General features: G+C 53.4%; 2 protein-coding genes across 2 annotated transcripts; one reads left to right on the forward strand and one right to left on the reverse strand.

Annotated features, from left to right (window-relative positions):
* The first annotated feature begins 1,951 nt into the window (after nt 1-1,951).
* LOC109443768 (keratin, type II cuticular Hb6) lies at nt 1,952-9,031 on the forward strand. The gene is made up of 9 exons (XM_088799502.1): nt 1,952-2,393; nt 3,197-3,405; nt 4,195-4,255; nt 4,987-5,082; nt 5,321-5,485; nt 5,750-5,875; nt 6,149-6,369; nt 8,102-8,133; nt 8,268-9,031. The coding sequence occupies exons 1-9, from the start codon at nt 2,025-2,027 to the stop codon at nt 8,435-8,437; spliced, it is 1,449 nt and encodes a 482-aa protein (XP_088655628.1). The 5' UTR covers nt 1,952-2,024; the 3' UTR covers nt 8,438-9,031.
* Nucleotides 9,032-13,534: 4,503 nt separating this feature from the next.
* LOC141570090 (keratin, type II microfibrillar, component 7C) lies at nt 13,535-20,588 on the reverse strand. Its single transcript, XM_074325655.2, has 9 exons — nt 20,147-20,588; nt 18,354-18,562; nt 17,181-17,241; nt 16,965-17,060; nt 16,187-16,351; nt 15,797-15,922; nt 15,303-15,523; nt 14,535-14,566; nt 13,535-14,037 (listed from the first exon to the last, which is right to left on the reverse strand). Exons 1-9 carry the CDS (start codon nt 20,528-20,530, stop codon nt 13,850-13,852), a joined length of 1,482 nt encoding a protein of 493 aa, XP_074181756.1. The 5' UTR covers nt 20,531-20,588; the 3' UTR covers nt 13,535-13,849.
* Nucleotides 20,589-21,319: the final 731 nt, after the last annotated feature.

The raw sequence follows: 21,319 nt of genomic DNA on the forward strand, positions 1-21,319 counted from the left end.
CAGCAGCAACCACGCATATCCCTCGTTCTCCACCAAACCTGTCACTATAACTACTGTAGCAGCAGCAACAACTACTACTAATACGATTACATACTCAGAGTGTGTCAGGCTCTGCCCTACGTGCTTTACATGGATTAATTATTTTAATCCTTACAATAGCTTTATGAGGTGGGTGTTGTTATCCCCGTTTTTACAAATCATGAAACGAAATACAGAGAGGTTAAGTAATTGCCTGAGGTTACACAGCTAGAAAGTTGCAGAGCTGGATTTTGAAAGTAGGCAGTTTGGAATCTGTGTCTATGTTCTTAACTGATATGCCATGTATTTACATTTTTTAGTTTTAATCATATTAAGAAATGATTTTGCATAGTGACTAAATACACATATACATACACACCACATACAGTGGAAACAAAAAGGTCATGAAATATTATTCCTACATATGATGCACTCTGATGTTTTCTATTTGACTCTTCTATTCTACTTGATTTTGGTCTAATATATTTCATTAAAACTCTGGTTGCTTCCATGAGTGGGTTACAATGTGAACTCTGAAAAAAAGGCTGCCCCAGAGACTCCTGCTTCTTAATAATTACAATAAAGCACATCTGCACTGTGCTCTGAAGCTTACTGAGCACATGCACATCTCTAATTCTCCAAGGTAGCACTGGGAGGGAAAGGCTGACTTCATTTCCAGCGGAGTGAAGTCTCTTGCCCCCAGACCACACTGAGCTCATCAAAGCAGAGCCTTGGCTCCTACCCAGCCTTTTTAGGTTCAAGGCCCATGTTATCCACACTGGAGGGGCAGCACACACTGATAAGGATCTACTGTGACATCTGCCAAGGTTGCTGACAAGCTGCTGTAAAGGGAAGGGGGTAGCAAGGTTGGTATAGCATAGAAAGCAGCACAGACTCAAGGGAATGGTGGCAGGGGGTTGGATGCTCCTCTCATATGGCTCGATCTGAGGTTGAGCCAATTATATCGGATTCAAAGCTGTGCAGACTCATAACATGACCTTCTAGGCCCTGGAGGAAACACGGAGGTTTGAGGTGAAATTCAGACATAGCATCCTTGCTTAGGGACTTGTTGGAAATGGTTGGGTGTTCCTGAGGCCAGTGAGCCGGTGCGTGTCCCCTTTAGGCCTTATGGAAGACTCTGAGGGAGGGGATGCCTCCCTTCTGCATAAGCTGGCCAAGAAGGTCTAATAAGTGGCCTAGGGACTGGTTGGTGTGTAAGGGGGGAGGAGGTAGGTGGGTGTGCATGTGAGCACGTGAGTGTGTGTGTGAGATTGTGGCTGGGAAGGTCAGCATGTGAGTGCATAGTGTATGTGTGTGTGTGTGTGTGTGTGTATGTGTGTGGTGGGGGATATGTTGATTGCTGATAGGAGTAGGTGATGGATTTGGGAGTGGTGTGGTGTGTTGGATTCGTGTGGGGTGATTGAGAGATTGTGTAAGTGTGCGGTTTTGGCAGTGCAGAAAGAGGCCACCACTGTGAGGGAAATTACCCAGGGCACCCCAAGTTCCACATCATGTGTTAATCAATCTCACACTCCCTCGGTGTTCCTGGAGCCGTTCCGATCAGCACCACGGACAGCAGCGTCTACGTCATCAAATGAGGGCGGTACAGGAGGAGCCACGGCCCTGCTTTTCCCTCCCATTCCAAACCGAGTCACGGTTCCCCTGTCGTCCAATACCTGAGTTTTCCCAACTGTGTACAGGGAGGTTGGGGTGGGTGTGGGGGAAGTGAGTTGGCTCTTTGAAGATAAAAATTGTGCAGTTTAGGGTAAAAAGCCATAAACATCTGGCCGCATCTGGCCCCCAATTAAGCACATTAAGGGAGGAGCGACAGCAGCTAAACAACCCAAGCCCATAAAAGACATGTAATTGCTCCTAACCCGTGGACGCATCAGGTTCCCCACATATATAAAAGGCCCAAAAATGTCCGAGACGTAAACACTTCATCCACTGAACCCTTCGTTACGACTTCTCCCTCCTCAGAAACTCCTGTGCCTTAAAGTAACAACATGACTTGTGGATCTTACTGTGCTGGCAGCGCCTTCAGCTGTGCCTCGGCCTGCGGGCCCCGGCCCGGCCGCTGCTGCATCACCGCCGCCCCCTACCGTGGCATCTCCTGCTACCGCGGCCTCGCCAGAGGCTTTGGCAGCCAGAGTGTCTGTGGAGCCTTCCGCTCTGGCTCCTGTGGCCGCAGCTTCGGATACCGCTCGGGCGGCGTGTGCGGACCCAGCCCGCCCTGCATCACCACCGTGTCTGTCAATGAGAGCCTCCTCACGCCCCTCAACCTGGAGATCGACCCCAACGCGCAGTGCGTGAAGCATGAGGAGAAGGAGCAGATCAAGTGCCTCAACAGCAGGTTCGCTGCCTTCATCGACAAGGTGGGTGTCCTTGATCACACCCTTCCTGAACTCCACCCATGCTCAGGACTCAGGTTGGGCACTGAGGGGGATTCAGAGGCAGAAAGAGCACTGCCTGCGGAGACTCCCATTCTGATGAGAGAAGCAAACAGACACACAAATACAAACAGGCACTCACACAAGACCCAGAACTCAGCTGAGAATTCAGATTGGCAGAACTTGCGGAAGAGAGGGGTGACCTGGCTGCTCTGGACCACAAGCTAGACTTCAGGGAATTGAGGAGGAAAATGATTGCTACTCTGAAAACACAGACGTTTCCACGGCCTCAGGCTGAGGACAGTGTTCTTTTCGAGGGGGTGGAGTGGACTGGCGATCAGATGAAGTGGGCCAGGGGCCAGGGTAGCAGGGCTCTCCTTTAGATGACCTGTGACATCATCTCCCTGTTACCCATCGCCAGAAATCTCACACTGAGATCTGAGTCTAGTAACTCTGCCTAAGAGGGCACCTCCTCTGGCTTCAGGGTGAGGGGCTCAGCTTCCTACCTGGCTCCTGAGCACATGCTACCTGGACTCAGGTACCCGAGAGAGTACTCAGTTCACTGATGACAGGGCCTGACAATTCCCAGCCCCTTGCTCACATCCCTAAGTTGGAATATCCAGATATATATGATAATCAGGAAATCCAGAAGTTGCCTTGTCTCCCACTGTCTGCGTCTGTGTAATCTGTGCTGAGCTCCAGCTTTGGGAATTCACCTTAAAGCAATTCCCCCAAATTGGGTTTGGGACACCAGCGGCCACCTTACACTTTCCCACCCCGAATGGCAGGTGCGCTTCCTGGAGCAGCAGAACAAGCTGCTGGAGACCAAGTGGCAGTTCTACCAGAACCGCAAGTGCTGCGAGAGCAACCTGGAGCCGCTGTTTGAGGGCTACATCGAGACGCTGAGGCGGGAGGCCGAGTGTGCGGAGGCTGACAGCGGGAGGCTGGCCTCAGAGCTCAACCACGTGCAGGAGGTGATGGAGGGCTACAAGAAGAAGTGAGTGTGGCCAGGAGTGGTGTTGGGCACAGGAAATGATCAGGTTAAAGCTCGTTTGGATTAGACACCAGAAGGATTTCCAAGTAGGGAGAGCGGCCAGCTTGGCAGCGTGTAGCAGGATCTTTTCACCTGCGCAGTTGTTGCCCAGGTGCTTGCCTAGGGGCAGGGCCCTGATTTCCCCAGGAGATGCCTCTCCCTTACTTCAGCCTTGTGTTCTCAGAGTCTGATCACCTAGCGGCTGTCCCCTGTGCTCTGTGGGGAGGAGGACCTGCCATTTCCCAGGCCTTCTCCTCCTGTCCTCTCACCTCCCGCCTGTAGCACATGGATGTAACACGAGTCCACGTGTGGCTCAGGGCTGACACGTCCTGGAGCTCTGGGTGTCCCGCTGCCCAGGGTGCTGAGAGCTGATGGCCTCTGGGACTCATAGACCCCAAGCACACCGGAATTAGGATGGACACCCAGGTGAGGGGAGGCCGGGGCTGCAGTGCCCCCAGGACATACTGTCCACTCCTAGCTGGGTGCTGAGGCGTCATTTACCTCCTGAGGTCACCCCAGAGCAACTCTGGACACGGGGCTATGAGGTTCCAGAAGATTAGCTCCCTGAACCCCTGAGTTCAAAATTCAGAGAGCATCACAGACCAAATCCAACCAAAAGGACCCAACAAGGCTGCCAGGGTTCCAGCTGTGTTGGGGAGTTCCTAATATTGCCCCCTTCGTTGGTAAGAAATGGAGGGCGCTCTGGTGAGACCTGCCCTTCGGTGACCTCCTCTCTGCCCTCTTCTGCCTCAGGTACGAAGAGGAAGTTTCTCTGAGAGCAACAGCCGAGAATGAGTTCGTGGTTCTGAAGAAGGTGGGTAACAGGGGCTCGGGAAGCACACACATCAAGGATCTAGAATGACAGAACTTTCTTGGGGAGACCCAGAGGGTCTCAACCGCAGTGTGACCTTCCCAAATCAGGACAGGGAATTCCCAGAGATCAGGTCATGGAAGGCACATCTAGGGCTTTGACCAAGGGCAAAAACCTTGGCATATCCACTAGTACCGTGCCCTGTGGCAGGGGCATGGCTGGGTCCCCCTCTGCATGTCCTGCTCTGCTTCAGAGGTTGTGGTCTGTGGCTTAGGTCCCCCAGAGGCCTGGCAGCTCTAGTGGCTATTGAAGGACAGTGTCCTGTGTACATTGTGAGATGTCTGAGCAAAGGAGGGGCAGAGAGCCAGGGTTGGGGAGGATGGAGCAGAACCAGGACTGACAGGTGGAGTCTTGGAGGAATGCTGGGGGCAGGGAGGGGTCAACGTGGCCAAGCAGGGAGTCAGTCTCTGCAGGTCCTGGAACAGGGGAGGGACGCTGTCCCAGGTAGGAGAGGGGAGAGGCTGGGGGCCCTTCTCCAGGGCACAAAAGGCTTTGTCTCAGAAGGGGAGAAGGTGGTGAGTTCCATTCCTGGAAGGACAGGAGGTATGGAGATGGGATGGCACTAGGAACACTGCGAGTCCTTTGCTCCTGGCGCCATGAGTGGGTGAGAAGAGAGAAGAGTTTGGCTGACAATCACCTGGGGTCGTCTTAGCTCAAAGACTCCCACCTTTCAGGACGTGGACTGCGCCTACCTCCGCAAGGCAGACCTGGAGGCCAATGCAGAGGCCCTGACCCAGGAGATTGACTTCCTGCGGCGACTGTATGAGGAGGTGAGGGTTGTGCCCAGGCACAGAACTGACAGCTGGTCTGGCGGAGAGGGCTTTGGCCTGGGACTGGAGGTGGGCGGGGTTTGGGCAGGGGGTCGCGTCCATGAGGCTGTCAGAGGCTGTCAGAGGCTGTGGGGGCTGAGGGCCAGGGTAGGGCTGGAAGACCAGGTACACGCTACAGTGGGTGAGGCTGTGGCTTAAATGAGGTCCTTCTATCCCCCCAAACCTCTACCACCTGCAGGAGATCCGCGTCCTCCAGGCCCACATCTCAGATACCTCGGTCATCGTCAAGATGGACAACAGCCGCGACCTCAACATGGACTGTGTCGTGGCCGAGATCAAGGCTCAGTACGACGACATCGCCAGCCGCAGCCGGGCCGAGGCCGAGTCCTGGTACCGCAGCAAGGTGAGCGGCACAGGACACCTGCCTCCTACCATGGCTGTGGGAGGCATGCGAGCTACATATTAGAAAAGGCTTCTTTTGTCTGGGATTCTGACTCCTAGGGATGGGAACAGAAGGGCAGACAGCTCTCAGGTAGAGGTGTCCAGGCCGGGCTGCCACGATGGTGGCCCAGGCTGAGCACTGTACAACCTGCACTACCATCCATGGTGTCCGCTATCCATGGGGTGTCCCATCCTGAGCCTCAGGAGCATGTGTGCTTCCCCCCAGTGCGAGGAGATGAAGGCCACGGTGATCCGTCACGGGGAGACCCTGCGCCGCACCAAGGAGGAGATCAACGAGCTGAACCGCATGATCCAGAGGCTGACCGCCGAGGTCGAGAATGCCAAGTGCCAGGTACGGGCCATCTGTCCCCTGGCCCACCACACAGGCTGGGGGCTTAGCCAGGCTCCCCCAGGCCGTGTGTGCCCAGTCTGGGTCTCACCACCCATTCTCCAGCCCATTTGCACGACTAGAGCTGCAGGCCGTGGTCACTCAGGGAGACCCAGCTGATGAAGGCGAGAGGCCTGTTCCTGGGGTGTTCCAGCTGGGTGGAGATCCTGGACACACTCAGGAGATGGACAGAGACCCGGAGATCACAGCCTACCTTGTTGTCTTCTGGGTCCGCAGAACACCAAGCTGGAGACCGCAGTGACCCAGGCTGAGCAGCAGGGCGAGACGGCCGTCAGCGATGCCCGCTGCAAGCTGGCCGAGCTGGAGGCCGCCCTGCAGAAGGCCAAGCAGGACATGGCCTGCCTGCTCAAGGAGTACCAGGAGGTGATGAACTCCAAGCTGGGCCTGGACATTGAGATCGCCACCTACAGGCGCCTGCTGGAGGGCGAGGAGCAGAGGTAGATATCACAGCCAATTTTCTCTCCCAGCTCTGCCTGGGTTCTCAGCGTGCCGTGGTCCTCACACTGGTGGCATCACTGCTCTCTTGTTTCCAAATCTCCCTAACCTGCAAGTGGACAGGTAATTTGAGTAAGTCCTTTGGGTATGTTTCTAGACCCATTTGAGTCTCTCATGCTCACCTAGAGCTGATTTGGGATTGATACCTTTTGCAAATCTGTTCCTCAGGACTAGGAATCAGGCTGTAGTAATCGCTCTTCCTGAGAAGCCTAGCCTAGGCTCGGGGCCACCTTCTCTTGTTAGTGCTTCTGCCCTCCTGAGTCCTTGTTATTTATACATACCCCTCAGGATTCTAGCTCTCTTCTGAGTCGTGGTCCTGCCCCAGTCCTGGGAATTCAGATTTATCCCACAATGACAGCTTCAATAGGGGATTCTATCAACTCACAATTTTATATTCTAACTACAGGGAGTACCCCACGTGGTCTTCCATTGTAGCAGGTAGGACTGAGGGTAGACAGGCAGCGGGGACCTGTCTGCTGAGGCAGCCATGTCCTGCTCTGGGCATTTTTGCTTGTGGCTTGCTTTGGCGGCGGGAGGAGACTCACTGGGCATTCAGCCTTCCTATGGCCAGAGCGCAGCTGAGGTCAATACTCCCAGAATGTTGTCCCTGGGTTTTTACCTCAGGTTGGTCAGGTGCTCACACCCTGAGCCTTCCTCCTTGGGTACAACTGGGCCCCAGGCCTGAGGCAGAGGAGAGTGGACGGTGAGGATGCAGAGGGAGCATCAGGGAGTAGCCTGTTGGGGAAATGAGGACACAGGTTTGGAAGATAAAATCAAAGTGATCATATCAAGCGACTCGCAACAAACTCATGCGATTGGGAAGCTCAGAGGCACTGGGGCTCGCTGGGCCTGAGGAGTTTCATCAGTAAAGAATTTGGGGAAGAAGAGTGTTTCAAGACTGAGTTTGGAAGCTGGAAAGACATGTGGAGATGGCACTAGAAACTGAGTGGCCCACCCCTCTGATGCACAGGGCTCTCGGAGTGAACTCAAAAGCTTTGGGGTGGGTTCTCTTGGAAACCTGCGTGTGGGTGATTAGATGGTGGGCTGTGTTTTCTCCACACCTGGAGCTGATTTTTGACAACCCTTTGGCTCTGTGCTCTCACAGAGACTGCTGTGTGTGTCCTTTAAGGAGATAGTGGCGTGTGGGAAGGAAATGTGGGCTGGCAGGAGTTAGGTGGCCCGAGTTATAGCCCTGCCTCTCTATCACTGGTTATTACCCCTCTCTGGGCCTCAATTTCTCCATCTGACAAATGAGGGAATTGGTGTGCATGGTCTCTGAGTCTGTTCCGAATGGATTCTAAAATTCCATTCATTCAGGTACTAAGAGAAATAGTAGCAGCTAACTTTTCTGAAGTGCTTGCTGTATGACAGGCACTAAGCACTTACGTGTATCATTTGATTTCATCCTCATGACAGACCTTGGAGTAGATTGTCCCCAGGAGGAAGTAGGCTGAGGGAGGGTAAATCTGAGGTTGCTCAGCTAACAGTGGGTGGAGGACCACCACACCACGCATTCTGTCTCCAGAACCCATATGCTGGTGAATGGCTCCCCTGGCTTCTGGATTAGCCCATGTATTGCCTACAAGGAGGGCCAGGGGTCTCCCCTGCTCGTTGGCCACCTGGGCCGAGCAGCTTTTCCACAGCACTGACCAATCTCTTTTCCTGTCCCAACAGGCTATGCGAGGGCGTTGGCTCCGTGAATGTCTGTAAGTAGCTCGAGCCCTTGCCATTCTTCCGCTGGGGTGGTCCCAGTGCCTTTGGGGAGGGGATATTTTTGCTTACCCGGAAGCCCCATGTCTGTGGCGGTGAGTGATGCTGGGCCTGTTCTCCCCTCATTCAGGCGTCAGCAGCTCCCGCGGTGGCGTCGTCTGTGGCAATCTCTGCTCCAGCGGTACTGCTCCTGCTGTCACCACCAGCGTCTGCAGTGCTCCATGCTGCGGTAACATGGTGGTCGGCACGCCTAACGCCTGCGGCCCCTGCTCTGGCTGCAGCGGATCGAAGAGGTGCTAGGCAGCTGCACCCTCTGCCCAGCCAGGACCTCGTGACACTGGAACACACCTCCCGCTGCTGCCTCACAAACCGCCAGCCGCTGGTCTCCCAAGAACCAGTTGCCAGATGTGTACACTCAGCTCGTCCTCCCTACCTGCTCCCGATGTGTGCCATCCCCCAGGCGCCCTGAACCCTGGGGAGGCTCGGGCAGCACCTTGGTCTCTTTCTGTAGCCTTTTCTAGTAGTTGATTTGTTGTCCTGAGGATTCATCTTTTCTTCCTCCTGTTGTTTTTTTGTTGTTTTTTTTTGCTGGATTCATTGGTCTTGCTTGACCCCTCCCCCAAGCTTGGAGGAACAGGGAGGCCCCGGAATCTCCCTGCCCGCACTTCTGAGAGCTGCCAGTGTGCTTGTACCCATGGAACAGAGAGGGGGCGATGGGGGACACTGAGAGTGGTTTTCTTGTAACTCTGGGAGGGACATGACTTGTTGGAGGGGAGAACATCCCCTTCCAGGGCTGCCTGCGGAAGCTTCGCAAAAGCCAATGACTCACGCCAGCAAGTTTATTTGCCTTTGTTTCACTCTGTGTTTCCAATAAACTCATTGTAGCTAATCGGATCCGGTGCCCCAGAGTCTTGAAAATTCCAGGGCTCTCATGTGGGAGGTGCTCCCTGCCAGAGATTTTCTCAGAACCCCCCCATCCACTTATTTATTTTTCATTTTCAGCAGCTGAAAATGACTGCAGTAGAGGCTGCCCATCTGGCTTGAGCAACCCAAACCTTGGGAACATAGGAAAAGACTCATGGAGGCAGGGAATCTTGTGTGTTCATGGTTTCTCAACTTCAATGCGGTTGACATTTTGGGCGAGAGAATTCTCTGTGGTGGGGTTGTTGTGGGCACTGTAGGATGTTTAGCAGTATTACTGGCCTCTACCCACTAACTCCCCCAGCCCCAGTTGTGACAACCAAAGATGTTTCTAGACAGGCCAAATGTGCCCTAGTTCTCAATCGAGCTTTTGCCCCCCATCCCACCCCAGAGACATTCTTGGAAAGGGAAAGTGCACGAGAAAATGTGTGGCGGTGAGAATGGAAGGAAGGGGTGTGGGGGAGAGGCAGAGCGTTGGGGAAGAGGCAGGAGAACTGGGTTTCTAATTCACAGTCTTGACTCTGCCATTTCCCAAATGTGTGACTTGGGGCACATTGCTGCCACCTTCTGAGCTTCAGTTTCCTGGGCTAGGATGAGGGAGGTTGGACCGTATTTCTAAGGTCCTTTCTGGTCCTTAAGTGAGGTTATGGATTTAAAAGGATTTTTTAAATACAAACCTATGTTTGAATGCTGGCTCAGCCATTTACTCATTGTGTAATTGTGGGAGTAAATCTGTAAATCTGGGAGTTTAGCCCGGGCTACTGGCCAGGGTGTACCAGTCAGGGTCTCCTCAGGGGACGGTAATTTGAACATATAAAGTTTAATATAAAGAATTAGTAACTATAACAGGGGATTGGAGTAATGACAGTTTGACTAGTAAAAAGCAAGAATTCTAAAGAACAGAGGCGTTGCAGAGATAAAGAGCAGCCCCTGCCCCTAGGCCTGAGAGAACGCACCCAAGGAAGAGCCCCAGAATGTCGCCGCCACCGCATTCTGTTGGTTAAAGCAGTCATAGGGCCAGCCCAGATTCAAGGGGAGGGCAAATAAGCTCCATCTTTGAGATGAGGGCTGGTACGTACAGAGAGGGGAGGAATAGCTGGGGGCCGTTTCTGAGGATAGCGACCATAGGAGGGCGAAATGAGACACTACAAGTAAAAGTTTAGGGTATAGTGTGGCACCTAAGTGATCCTCGAGTGTTGATGCTCACGATTATTACTGTTGTTACTATTACTATGACATTGTAACAGCCCAGCATTCCTAACCTCTGAATAGTAGAAGGCAGAGTGGGGTGGTAGAAAAAGACTGGGGGCCTGGAAGCCAGGAATCTTAGGTCCTTGTCCTGGTTTGGTCACCAAGAATGTGTGGCTTTTGGAACCTTCAGCTTTTGGAACCTCAGTTAGTTTATCCACATTTTGGGGCGACAATGAGCCTCCTAAATGAGCAAGAGCTTCAGCTGCTGTGCAGAGCAGATGCTGAAGGAATGTTACCCAGTGCTGTCACCTCCAGGGCTGGCTTTATCTCAGCTTGTCAGCACAGAGGGATCTCACATCCAGAGAGCACATATTCCTCAGCAGTCAGCAGGAACCTTCTAGAGAGAAGGCAGTTGGCTCTCTGTGAAGCCTGGAAGGCCCCTTTAATCGGCCCAATACCACCTACCTCTGCAAGATGATGGGAAAAGTGCCTGGAAGGAGGTAGGAATGAAAAATGACCTTGGATGAAGAAAGCATTTATGGGGTGGAGTTGGGGTTGCAGTAGGAAGGGAAAGAAATGCAGGAGAGTAGGCGAGTGTAGAAATGAAGAGCTCATGTCAAGCTTCTAGAGGGCACAGGAGAGCAGTGCCCGTCCTCCCCCACCAATCTTAGGGAATGATTAGAGTTCCTGGATGTTTACACGCTCCACTTCTCTAACCCTGCCTCTTCATATGCTATTCCCCATGTCTAGAACACATCTCTTCCTCCTGGTTAACTCCTTGCTTATATTTATGTTTTGCTGTAAATGTAAGCTTCACGGAGGATAGGCATCTTTGACTATTTTCTTCACTTACATGAGCCCAAGTTTGTATCATAGTACTTGGTACCTATTAGGTGCTCAATAATTATTTGCTTGAATTAATAAACTCCTAGTCTTCCTTTAGGTCTCAGCTTCAATATTGCTTTCCGCAGGAGGTAACCAGCTTTCCCTGGTTAATAATCCTCCAACTGTGCTTTTCCTTTCCTCCTAGTGCCAAGGCCCAGGACTCTTTGCAGCCACACCTCTCCCTGCTGGAGACATGGCAGAGGAAGTGGGGCTCAAGGGCTCAGGACGGGAGGCTCTAACAGATGGAGAGTGTGCAATGTCAGTCTTGCCTGGTCCCTTGAACTGATAGGGTGGAAAGAAGGTGCATCAGCTTCAGAGGCATGGGGCCTTCCTGGGCACCCCCAGGTGGCACCTGGATGATGTCCCAAGCCTGGCAATCCTTAGTGTATCGTCCTTAAGTCTCTGGGAAGGGAGTGTTACAATCCCAAAGCAGAACTCAGTCACTTCCCCAGAAGGTTACAACCGAAAAGGCTTTTGCAGAGCCTCTGGTTCAAGCCTAATTTGACAGGTGTTCAGGGCACCCTGAGACAGAGCAGGGAGGAAGGTGGGGGGCAGTGGGGGAGTACTGAGAGACACTGAGACATCAGTTAGAGCCAAGTATGCAGAAGTAGTGTGCTATGTTCAAGAGTCCAGAGTTTATCCTGAGGGCAATTAAAACCCACTGGAAGGTCAGACATGGGTTTTATAAAGATCTCTCTGGCTGCTATGTAGTGAGGACTAGAAGGGGAGAAGAGCAGGACTCCAAAAAAGCTGGTGGTAGCCAGAATGTGGATGGCAGCAGCAGGGAGAGAAGAAAGAGATGGATTAGAGGGGTACTAGGCGGTAGAAAAAGAAAGCACTTAGGATTAATTAGATTTGAGGGAGAGGGTGCAGGCACAGACAGATCATAAGGTCAGATTTGGGCAGCTGTGTTGATGATCTTGATGGGAGATAGCTGGAGACACGGGGGAGAGGGTGGGAAATATTGAGTTCAGCTTGAAGGTCTGTTGGGTTGGAAGAGTCTCTAGAACTGCCAAGTGGAGATATCTTGTAGGAACTGGGGCAGGTGAGTCTGAAGCTGAGGAATGAGGTCAGGGCAGCAGGAGAGTCATTAGGACTCTGAAGCACAGCTGGACAATTTTAACCAGAGAGGACACTAACCATGGAGTTAACTGAAGGCAAGAAACAGATATGGCTCAGGGAGCATGTGCAGAGAGGTGAGAGAAGGGCACGAGGCACTTCTATGTTTGAGGGCAAGGTTTTCTGGGTGAGGGATGTGAACTAGGGAGCAGGACTGCCTGGGAGGAGGCTGGCCTGTCTAACAAGGAAGTGAAAGGCCTGAGACTCTGGGCTCGGGAAGTCGGATGGAGAGAGGGTGACAGGGAGCACAGGGCGCGTGGGCGAGGAGCCAAGAGGGCCCTAGGGATTCCAGGAGGGAGTGAGGGAAGGTGGTGGGTCCTCCGAGGACAGCATGGTGACATGGGTAGAAAAGTCGGGGCCTGGAGGGAAGGGCGATCACTACTGGGGCTGGGATAGGACTGGACAAAGGCAGGAAAGAAGAGGGTCAGCAAGAAGGAAATGGGTGCATAGAGAGGGGCCTGGGGCCTGAGGAGGGCGGTTCCAGGCCTGGTTCTTCCAGAGTGGGGTTAAGGGCTTCTCTAGTTCTTCCTCCTGGGAGCTCCCAGTCTCTTCCTGAACAGAGGACAGGAGAGGTCAGGCCATACAGGACAAAGAGGAGCCACCTTAGCCTTGGGATTGAAGCTCTGAGGAACCTGGGGATGAGGGCCGTGAGTGGGGGGGGTCAAGAAAGCTGGTAGATGTTTTCCTCTTACGGGCTGACTGCTTTTGAGGAGGCTGTCCTCGGTGCTGAGGAAGTGTGTGCATGGGGGGAAAGATGGGCAAGGGTGGGTATTAAAGGTCTCATCTCCCCTTGTTTGATGGGTAACAGTGGCAATGGGGTGGTGTGGGGTCCAGACTGATACAGGGTGGTCATCTGAGGTGGCTGTTGGCTCTTCTGGAGACTGCTGCTGTGACACATGTGTGTGGTGGTGGTGGGGTGTGCGTGGGAGGGAGAAGGAGGCTAAAACCAAACACACACACACACACACACACACACACACACACACACACAGAGCCTTCAGCAGATTCCACGGCCTCCTCTGGCTTCCTTCAGAACCAGTTAGAGGAACAGGTCTCAAACTCCCCCAGACTGACAGGTATGACTTAGGTGGAAAGTGCTGGGGGCACAGTTAGCACTGCCTGGCCAGGGGAGAATGGCACTATTTGGGGATAAATTCTGTGTGTATCCAGGTTGAGGACAGGCCAGAGTGACCCCAGTCCTCAGGTCATCTCACTGGGCTGGGTTTCTCACCAGTTGGTGGACAATGGGCTCACTCCGAGAAAGCAAGACAGCATAGCACAGAAAGCGGATCCCCCAGTTTATTAGAGAAACAGAGGGCAAGGGACCAGAGAGTCAGGGTAGACAGTCCAGGAGTGCTCCCTCCAGGGAAGGAGAGTCCTCCTCCTTAGGAGGGGCCAGAGTAGACCACGGATCGGAAGGGTCCATTCTAGGCAGCAGCCCCTTTGGGTGGAACAAGAGGGACAGAGGAGTGGCTGATGGGAGTGCCGAGTAGTGGATTCTCAGAACACGTGGGGAAAAGCTACTGAGGTGCTGCTCTTCTTGGCTGGGGGCAGGGGCAGTGGCACATCTGGCAGAAGAGATTTCTCTGGCTCTCTCTAACACCTCCCTAGGCCGCAGGAACCTCCTCCACAGGTGGTGTTGAGCTGGCAGCAGGGGGCACACATTCCGGTGCTCACCGCCAGGTTCCCACTGCAGGGGGCGCTGCAGACGCTGCCTATTACCGGCTGAGAGCCTGACGTGCAGAGGTCCCCACAGACGACCCCGCCCCGGGAGCTGCTGACACCTGCGAGAACAAGGGCTGGGTCAGAAGGCCTGGCTGGTGGCCACTCCTCCCAGCCACCTTCCTTTGGCCTCTGTGATCTGTCCAGCCCTCCAGGGAAGGACTTAAAGGACCTTCAGTTCTAGTTCTGAAGGTGTGGAAGGTAACCTTAGTCTGGGAGTCAGGAGCTTTGGGTTCTGGCCCTGGTTCTGTTTTGTGGCCTTGGGAAACTCCCTTCCTCTCCCTGGGCTTCCGCATCTATATAAGTCGGGGGTCGTACTGAGTGACATCTAAGGACCCTTGCTGCAGTGACATATTCTTTCCCCGATTCCACCAACTCCATTCATGCTGTGAGGTTCTTCCTGCAAGCTAACCTCAGTCTCTCCTGCTGCATGACTAACCCACTCCTATTTACTGGGGCAATTATTGGAAATACTCTTCCCAGTGTCTCTATACACTCATATCTAGGAAATTCTTATTTTCCAATCTAAAAATTTCCTTTTCAGGCTCAAGATACTTACAGACATTCACAGCTCCAACGCCTTCACACAGCCTGAGCGGGGGCGGGAAAGGTAAGAAAGGGGAAGAGAACAGAGATCAGAATGAGATCCTCAAATTTCTCCCAGGTGCTGGAATGGGTCCTCTCAGGGCTATTTCTGGCCTATATTTATGCCTTTGTGCAACTTTAAAAAGTGCCTTTCTGGCAGATGTACCAATGCCAGGACACATTATTTGGCAGGCTGAGTATAGGCTGGCTTTCAGCTCTCATTTGCCTTTCAGCTGATTATTTTTGTGCAGTGCACAACCTGAACAGCCATACCTAGCATATATATATATATATATATATATATATATATATATATATATATATATATATATGTTCAGTTTTAGGAAGGGAAAAGTTCTCTTGGGCAGTGACATGAAGCCAGGGTCAAATTTGGCTTGAAACTTCAACCTAGGGCAAGATGACTTCCTAGAAACCAGAGAGGGAGTGGATCTTGGAAGAGTTGAGGATGGTAAAGTAACTTGAGGATGTTCTAAACTGAGAGGTAGGATGCCTAGGTTCTAATTCAACCAAGGCCTTGTGCTCTTTGGGATTCTAGACGGAACTGGCCTTTATTTTTCCTCCATATGCTATGTCCAAGCTCCAGTCCTTTCAGATCTAGGATCTAAAGATCCCAGAATCTAGCTTGGGGCAAGTTCTTGGGACTGAGATGGGGATATGGAGGAATCAAAGGTGGGTGGATCTATGTAAGTGAAATTCTTAGGGCAGATGAGTTGGACCCCACCTCTGCTCCTCGCCCTCCAGCAGGCGCCTGTAGGTGGCGATCTCAATGTCCAGGCCCAGCTTGGAGTTCATCACCTCCTGGTACTCCTTGAGCAGGCAGGCCATGTCCTGCTTGGCCTTCTGCAGGGCGGCCTCCAGCTCGGCCAGCTTGCAGCGGGCATCGCTGACGGCCGTCTCGCCCTGCTGCTCAGCCTGGGTCACTGCGGTCTCCAGCTTGGTGTTCTGTGGATCCAGAAGACAACAAGGTAGGCTGTGATCTCCGGGTCTCTGTCCATCTCCTGAGTGTGTCCAGGATCTCCACCCAGCTGGAACACCCCAGGAACAGGCCTCTCGCCTTCATCAGCTGGGTCTCCCTGAGTGACCACGGCCTGCAGCTCTAGTCGTGCAAATGGGCTGGAGAATGAGTGGTGAGACCCAGACTGGGCACACACGGCCTGGGGGAGCCTGGCTAAGGCCCCAGCCTGTGTGGTGGGCCAGGGGACAGATGGCCCGTACCTGGCACTTGGCATTCTCGACCTCGGCGGTCAGCCTCTGGATCATGCGGTTCAGCTCGTTGATCTCCTCCTTGGTGCGGCGCAGGGTCTCCCCGTGACGGATCACCGTGGCCTTCATCTCCTCGCACTGGGGGGAAGCACACGTGCTCCTGAGGCTCAGGATGGGGCACCCCACGGATTGCGGACACCACGGATGGTAGTGCAGGTTGTACAGTGCTCAGCCTGGGCCACCATCCATGGCAGCCCTGCCCGGACACCTCTACCTGAGAGCTGTCTGCCCTTTTGTTCCCATCCTTAGGATCAGAATCCCAGACAAAAGAAGCCTTTTCTAATGTGTAGCTCGCATGCCTCCCACAGCCATGGTAGGAGGCAGGTGTCCTGTGCCGCTCACCTTGCTGCGGTACCAGGACTCGGCCTCGGCCCGGCTGCGGCTGGCGACGTCATCGTACTGAGCCTTGATCTCGGCCACGACACAGTCCATGTTGAGGTCACGGCTGTTGTCCATCTTGACAATGACCGAGGTGTCTGAGATGTGGGCCTGGAGGACACGGATCTCCTGTGGAGGAAGAGGAAGAACAACCAAGTTATCTGAGATTTTCCTCACCCCCTGAGGCTAATGCCTGTCATCTTTGGCCCATTTGAAGCCAAAGTCTATTGTTTGGAGAGAAAAATCCTTGATGAAATTGCATAACTGTCTGTCCAAATAAGAAATTTCTTTTAAAAGAAAATGCAAGTAGTTCTCAAATGCTTGCTTCTGGGATTGTTTAGACTCCTGTGAGCCTAGATGGCTTCCCTCCAGCCAGCATGCTGCAGATGCCTCCTCAGGGGCCAGATTCTTGGTTGGGACCATGTCACATTCTCCTGGACCGACCACATAGAGGAAGGGTATTGGCTGCCAGAAAATCTGGGCCAGAGGACATGGAGTTGAGGCTGTGTGATGCTTCGCAGGGCCTTTGCTTTGGGTTCCCAAGGCATGACCATCTGTCCTAGAGACCAGACTCTTGCCACTTACTAATTCTGTCCCTTTTGGTTTTCCATTTCTCTGCCTCCCTTCTTCCTTCTTCCTGCTTCCCTCTAACCCTCCAGCCTTGAGCCTGGCTTCCTCCATTAGCTGGCTTGTGGGGTCTGAGCAGGGGTCGGGGTGCCCGCCATGGCTGAGAGCCCCTCACCTCCTCATACAGTCGCCGCAGGAAGTCAATCTCCTGGGTCAGGGCCTCTGCATTGGCCTCCAGGTCTGACTTGCGTAGGTAGGCGCAGTCCACGTCCTGTGTGGGGTTCAAGGGGCTGTGAGGTCTGCTCTCCTCAGGATGCTGAGGTGCCATGTGGCAGAGCAGAGAGCACAGGGTGGCCAGGGTTCAGGGTGGGGCTTGGCTTCTGGCACTCACCTTTTTTAGGGCCACAAACTCGTTCTCTGCTGTGGCCCGAAGTGCAACTTCTTCTTCATACCTAAGGTGGGTGGGGAGAAGAGGCCCCCGTCTGAGCAGCTTTCAACTTGGCCATGAAGCAGGCATGTAAACATGCCTGATTCCTGCACCGCTCTCTGCTTATCCCTCTGCTTCCAAAAGAAATGGGGTAGGACCAGGAAGAAATCAGGGTGCTGGTCCAGGCCTAGTGGGATACGCTGGAGAACTAAAGCACCCACTGTCACAGCATCTTTGAATTTTTCAGTGGAGGTGGGAGGACAGAATCTGGAAAGCGTGTGTGTGTGTGTGTGTGTGTGTGTGTGTGTGTGTGTGTGTGGTTGGCGTATGGGAGGTGGCTGTTTTCTCACTCAGGTCTCTATTTATCTTCCTCTGGCCGATCCCCTCCTCTTGCCCCTGGCTTTGCTATAGGTAGTGGGATTCCCTCTGTGTCACTCCCCTCCTGGGCTTAGCCAAGACAGGCCAAGCCTGCCACTTCTTCCTGCTCTGTGGGTAGGCCAGCTCAGAGCCAGAGGCAAGGGGTATGGTAGCTTGGGAAGTCCATGGCAGATAGCCTTGCTGAAGGAAGCTGGCCATCCCTCAAACCAGATTCCTTCAGAGTACTTGGTGTATACCCTTTGTATCATGTGTCACACTCGGTAACTGAACGTCCGTCTGCGACTATGCGCCCCATGCCTGCCTCCCAGCAGGCTGTAAGCCCCACGAGGACAGGGATTGTGTTTACTGGTTGCCCCTGAATCTCCAAAACACAGTCTGGTATCTGGCTGGCACCTGGTAGGTGCTCAGAAAATGTTAGTTGAGTGAAGGAGTGACCTTAAGAAGAATGTCCATGGCTTTGGGGGCTAGATTCAAAGGGCCCGGGAACGTTAATATTTTTGGTGTCCTAAGAGAAGGGTCTGGTGGATGGAGAAAGGGAGAGAACATCATTTCTCTGACCTGCTGGTAGGAAGGCAAGGTGCGCTCCATCCCCCAGGGGGCCATGACCCCCCCCCCCCACGAGACCCACGTGTCTTGAGGAAAGACAGAGGACAGGTTCTGCCCTGTCCTCAGGCAAAGACCCAGCCGTAGACCCGGACCCTCCCCTGTGCTGAGAGCTTCTTTCAAGCCCTTTTCTGAGCCGACCCTTCCTGCACTCACTTCTTCTTGTAGCCCTCCATCACCTCCTGCACGTGGTTGAGCTCTGAGGCCAGCCTCCCGCTGTCAGCCTCCGCACACTCGGCCTCCCGCCTTAGCGTCTCGATGTAGCCCTCAAACAGCGGCTCCAGGTTGCTCTCGCAGCACTTGCGGTTCTGGTAGAACTGCCACTTGGTCTCCAGCAGTTTGTTCTGCTGTTCCAGGAAGCGCACCTGCCACCCAGAGGTAGAGCTTGAGAATCTTTTCTTGCAGGATTAGAGGGCAAGAGGGGGTCCCAGCACCAGGACCTGCGGGACCCCAACTTTCTGACCCAGGGTCATCCCTGGCGGGGGTGTATCATCTTTCTCAAAACCACATCGGGGCTTAACCAGCTCACCGTTTGGAAGTCCTTCCTGTGAGCTAACTTCAATCTTTTTAAGACAATTTAGTTAGTGTCCTGGAAAGCACTAAACCATTCTGAGTCCAGACTTTGCTGTCACTTGTTAATAATGTGTCCTTGGGCACAGCACTTAACCCTTCTGCAGAGTGATTGCCTCACTCTGAAGGTGTAATGAGTCCTGGTACCTGAAGGTACCTGCACCAAGTCAGGTGTGATCGTCAGCATTAAATGAACAGGTCGACCTTTTTAGAAAGGCAGACTGTGAAAGTTGAGAGATACAGTGTGTGCCAATTACTGAACCCCTACAACAACAATGCAATTAGAATAATAGTCACCTGGGATATTAGTGCAGGAATGCTCTGTGCTCCAACCCCCTCATTTTACAGATGAGGGATCGAAGGCCCAGGGCAGTTACCTGACAGACTCACAATGGCAGAGGAAGAACTCAAACCCTCCTCTGTTGCCCTGCGGTGGGGAGCTTCTCTCATTATAGTAATTTGACTATTGGGCCCAAGGAAAATTTCCCACCTATCTCCTTGCCACGAGGTTAGCCTACTACCTCATTCAGATTCTCTTGTCTAACTGCCACACCGTTGGTAAGTCTTTCCTTATGCTGTCTCTGGTCTCTCTTGCTGTTAGGAGTTCCAGATTTGTTTCTGGTCCTACCTGGTGGCTGTCTCTCTAGCATAATTTCTCTCAAGGTTGGCTCTGGAGTGCTCTCCTTGGCTCCAGAGCTGCTGCTTCTTTGGAACCTTCTCCCCTGACCTCTCATACCACTGCTACATGGTGGTTGTCTGGATTCAGTGGAGAAGACAGCTGCAGACGTGAGCTGGACACCGACATATGCAGATGGTTTCAGCCGCGCCTAGGCCACGAACTGCCTGCCTCCCCGTAGGGCTTGGAAGCGTGGGGACTGTGTCTGTAGCTCATTCCTGGATCCTGAGCCTCAGGCACAGTGGCTTGGACAAACCACTCTGCCCCCACTCAGCGGCTAAGTATCCACTGGTATGGAAACAGCTCTGTGTGATGCATGAGATTCCCTCCACACAGTCTTCCAGTATTGCACTCACTAGCCCTGCCCAGGACATAGGGAGCATCTCCTTGCCATGTAAGCAGCAATTTGGCTTCAAATGCATTGAGCATCCACATGGCAGCCCTTTGCTCACAGGAGACTATCACTCAGCCCTACAGGTTCTGCCCCTAATTCTGCTGATGTTTTCAGTTTGTCTCCCACATCGGACTGGCTGCTCTTGATCTTGTTCTTATTTTTCTGTCTGTGTCCTGGACGTATAACTGCCTCTCCCTTTGGACTAGGAGCTTCTATGGGTAAATGCCTGCCTCTGAATCCCCCTTCAGTGCCGAGCCTGAATCCTGAGCATGGGTGGGGTTCAGGAAGGGTGTGATCAAGGACACCCACCTTGTCGATGAAGGCAGCGAACCTGCTGTTGAGGCACTTGATCTGCTCCTTCTCCTCATGCTTCACGCACTGCGCGTTAGGGTCGATCTCCAGGTTGAGGGGCGTGAGGAGGCTCTCATTGACAGACACGGTGGTGATGCAGGGCGGGCTGGGTCCACACACGCCGCCCGAGCGGTATCCGAAGCTGCGGCCACAGGAGCCAGAGCGGAAGGCCCCACAGACACTCTGGCTGCCAAATTCCCCAGTGAGGCCGCGGTAGCAGGAGATTCCACGGTAGGGGGCGGCGGTGATGCAGCAGCGGCCGGGCCGGGGCCCGCAGGCCGAGGCACAGCTGAAGTTCCTGGGGCCAAATCCACAGCCCACGGAGCTGAAGCCACAGGTCATGCTGGAGATGGGGAGGTATCTGAACAGTGGAGAAACTAGCAGAGGATAGAGCCAAAGGCCTGTGCTCCCTGAGCTGTGGCAGGCCTTTATATGCACCAGGGACAGCTGGCATTAAAAGGGACAGCAAAGAGACAATAGCTGCATTTTATTGGCTTGGCATAACCCTGGCCTCTTAAGAGCCAGCCCCGCTTGCCTCTTCAGTGTAGCTGTGTCAACAATCCCCGGCCACAGGCTTATTTTATCTTCAAAGACCTTTACAAGCTTCCTCATGGCCTCTCCCCGCCCATTGCTACTGGAAGTGGAGAAGGGAGAAGGGCTCCCAGAAGCATCAATTGGACTCCACGCTCCAATGCAGGGAATGGCTGCAGGGACCTGGGGTGGAGCCTGCTCTCCGAATCCTTTTCTGGAAGGGGCACCGCTGGGCTATGGGCCTTGACCCTATGACCTGGCCTTGAGTAGAGTGGCCGGCCTGTCCCAAGAAGGGGCTTTGTCTCAAATGTCCTCTTGTTCTAGGCTTCTTTGCCTTCCTCTCTCTCACTAAAAGCATGTCCCTTGCTCCACTGTTAATACGAGCCTCTCCTAACCTGTTCCTACTCAGAGCCCAGTCAGGGACGAGGGTGGCCGTAGAGATTTGAGAAGGAGTATGGTCCATGCACTTTGGGTATTTTTAGGAAGACAGAGGCCGTGGGACACCAACTGGGACATAGGGAAACTGAGCTAAAGGGGTTAATCTTCTTAGAGGTGGGTTTCAGGGGGCCTGGGGTGGGTGGAGATAGGGTTGGGGGGAGA

The sequence above is a fragment of the Rhinolophus sinicus genome, chromosome 1, assembly GCF_057876585.1.
Source record: "Rhinolophus sinicus isolate RSI-liver-muscle chromosome 1, RSI-T2T, whole genome shotgun sequence".
NCBI lineage: Eukaryota > Metazoa > Chordata > Mammalia > Chiroptera > Rhinolophidae > Rhinolophus > Rhinolophus sinicus.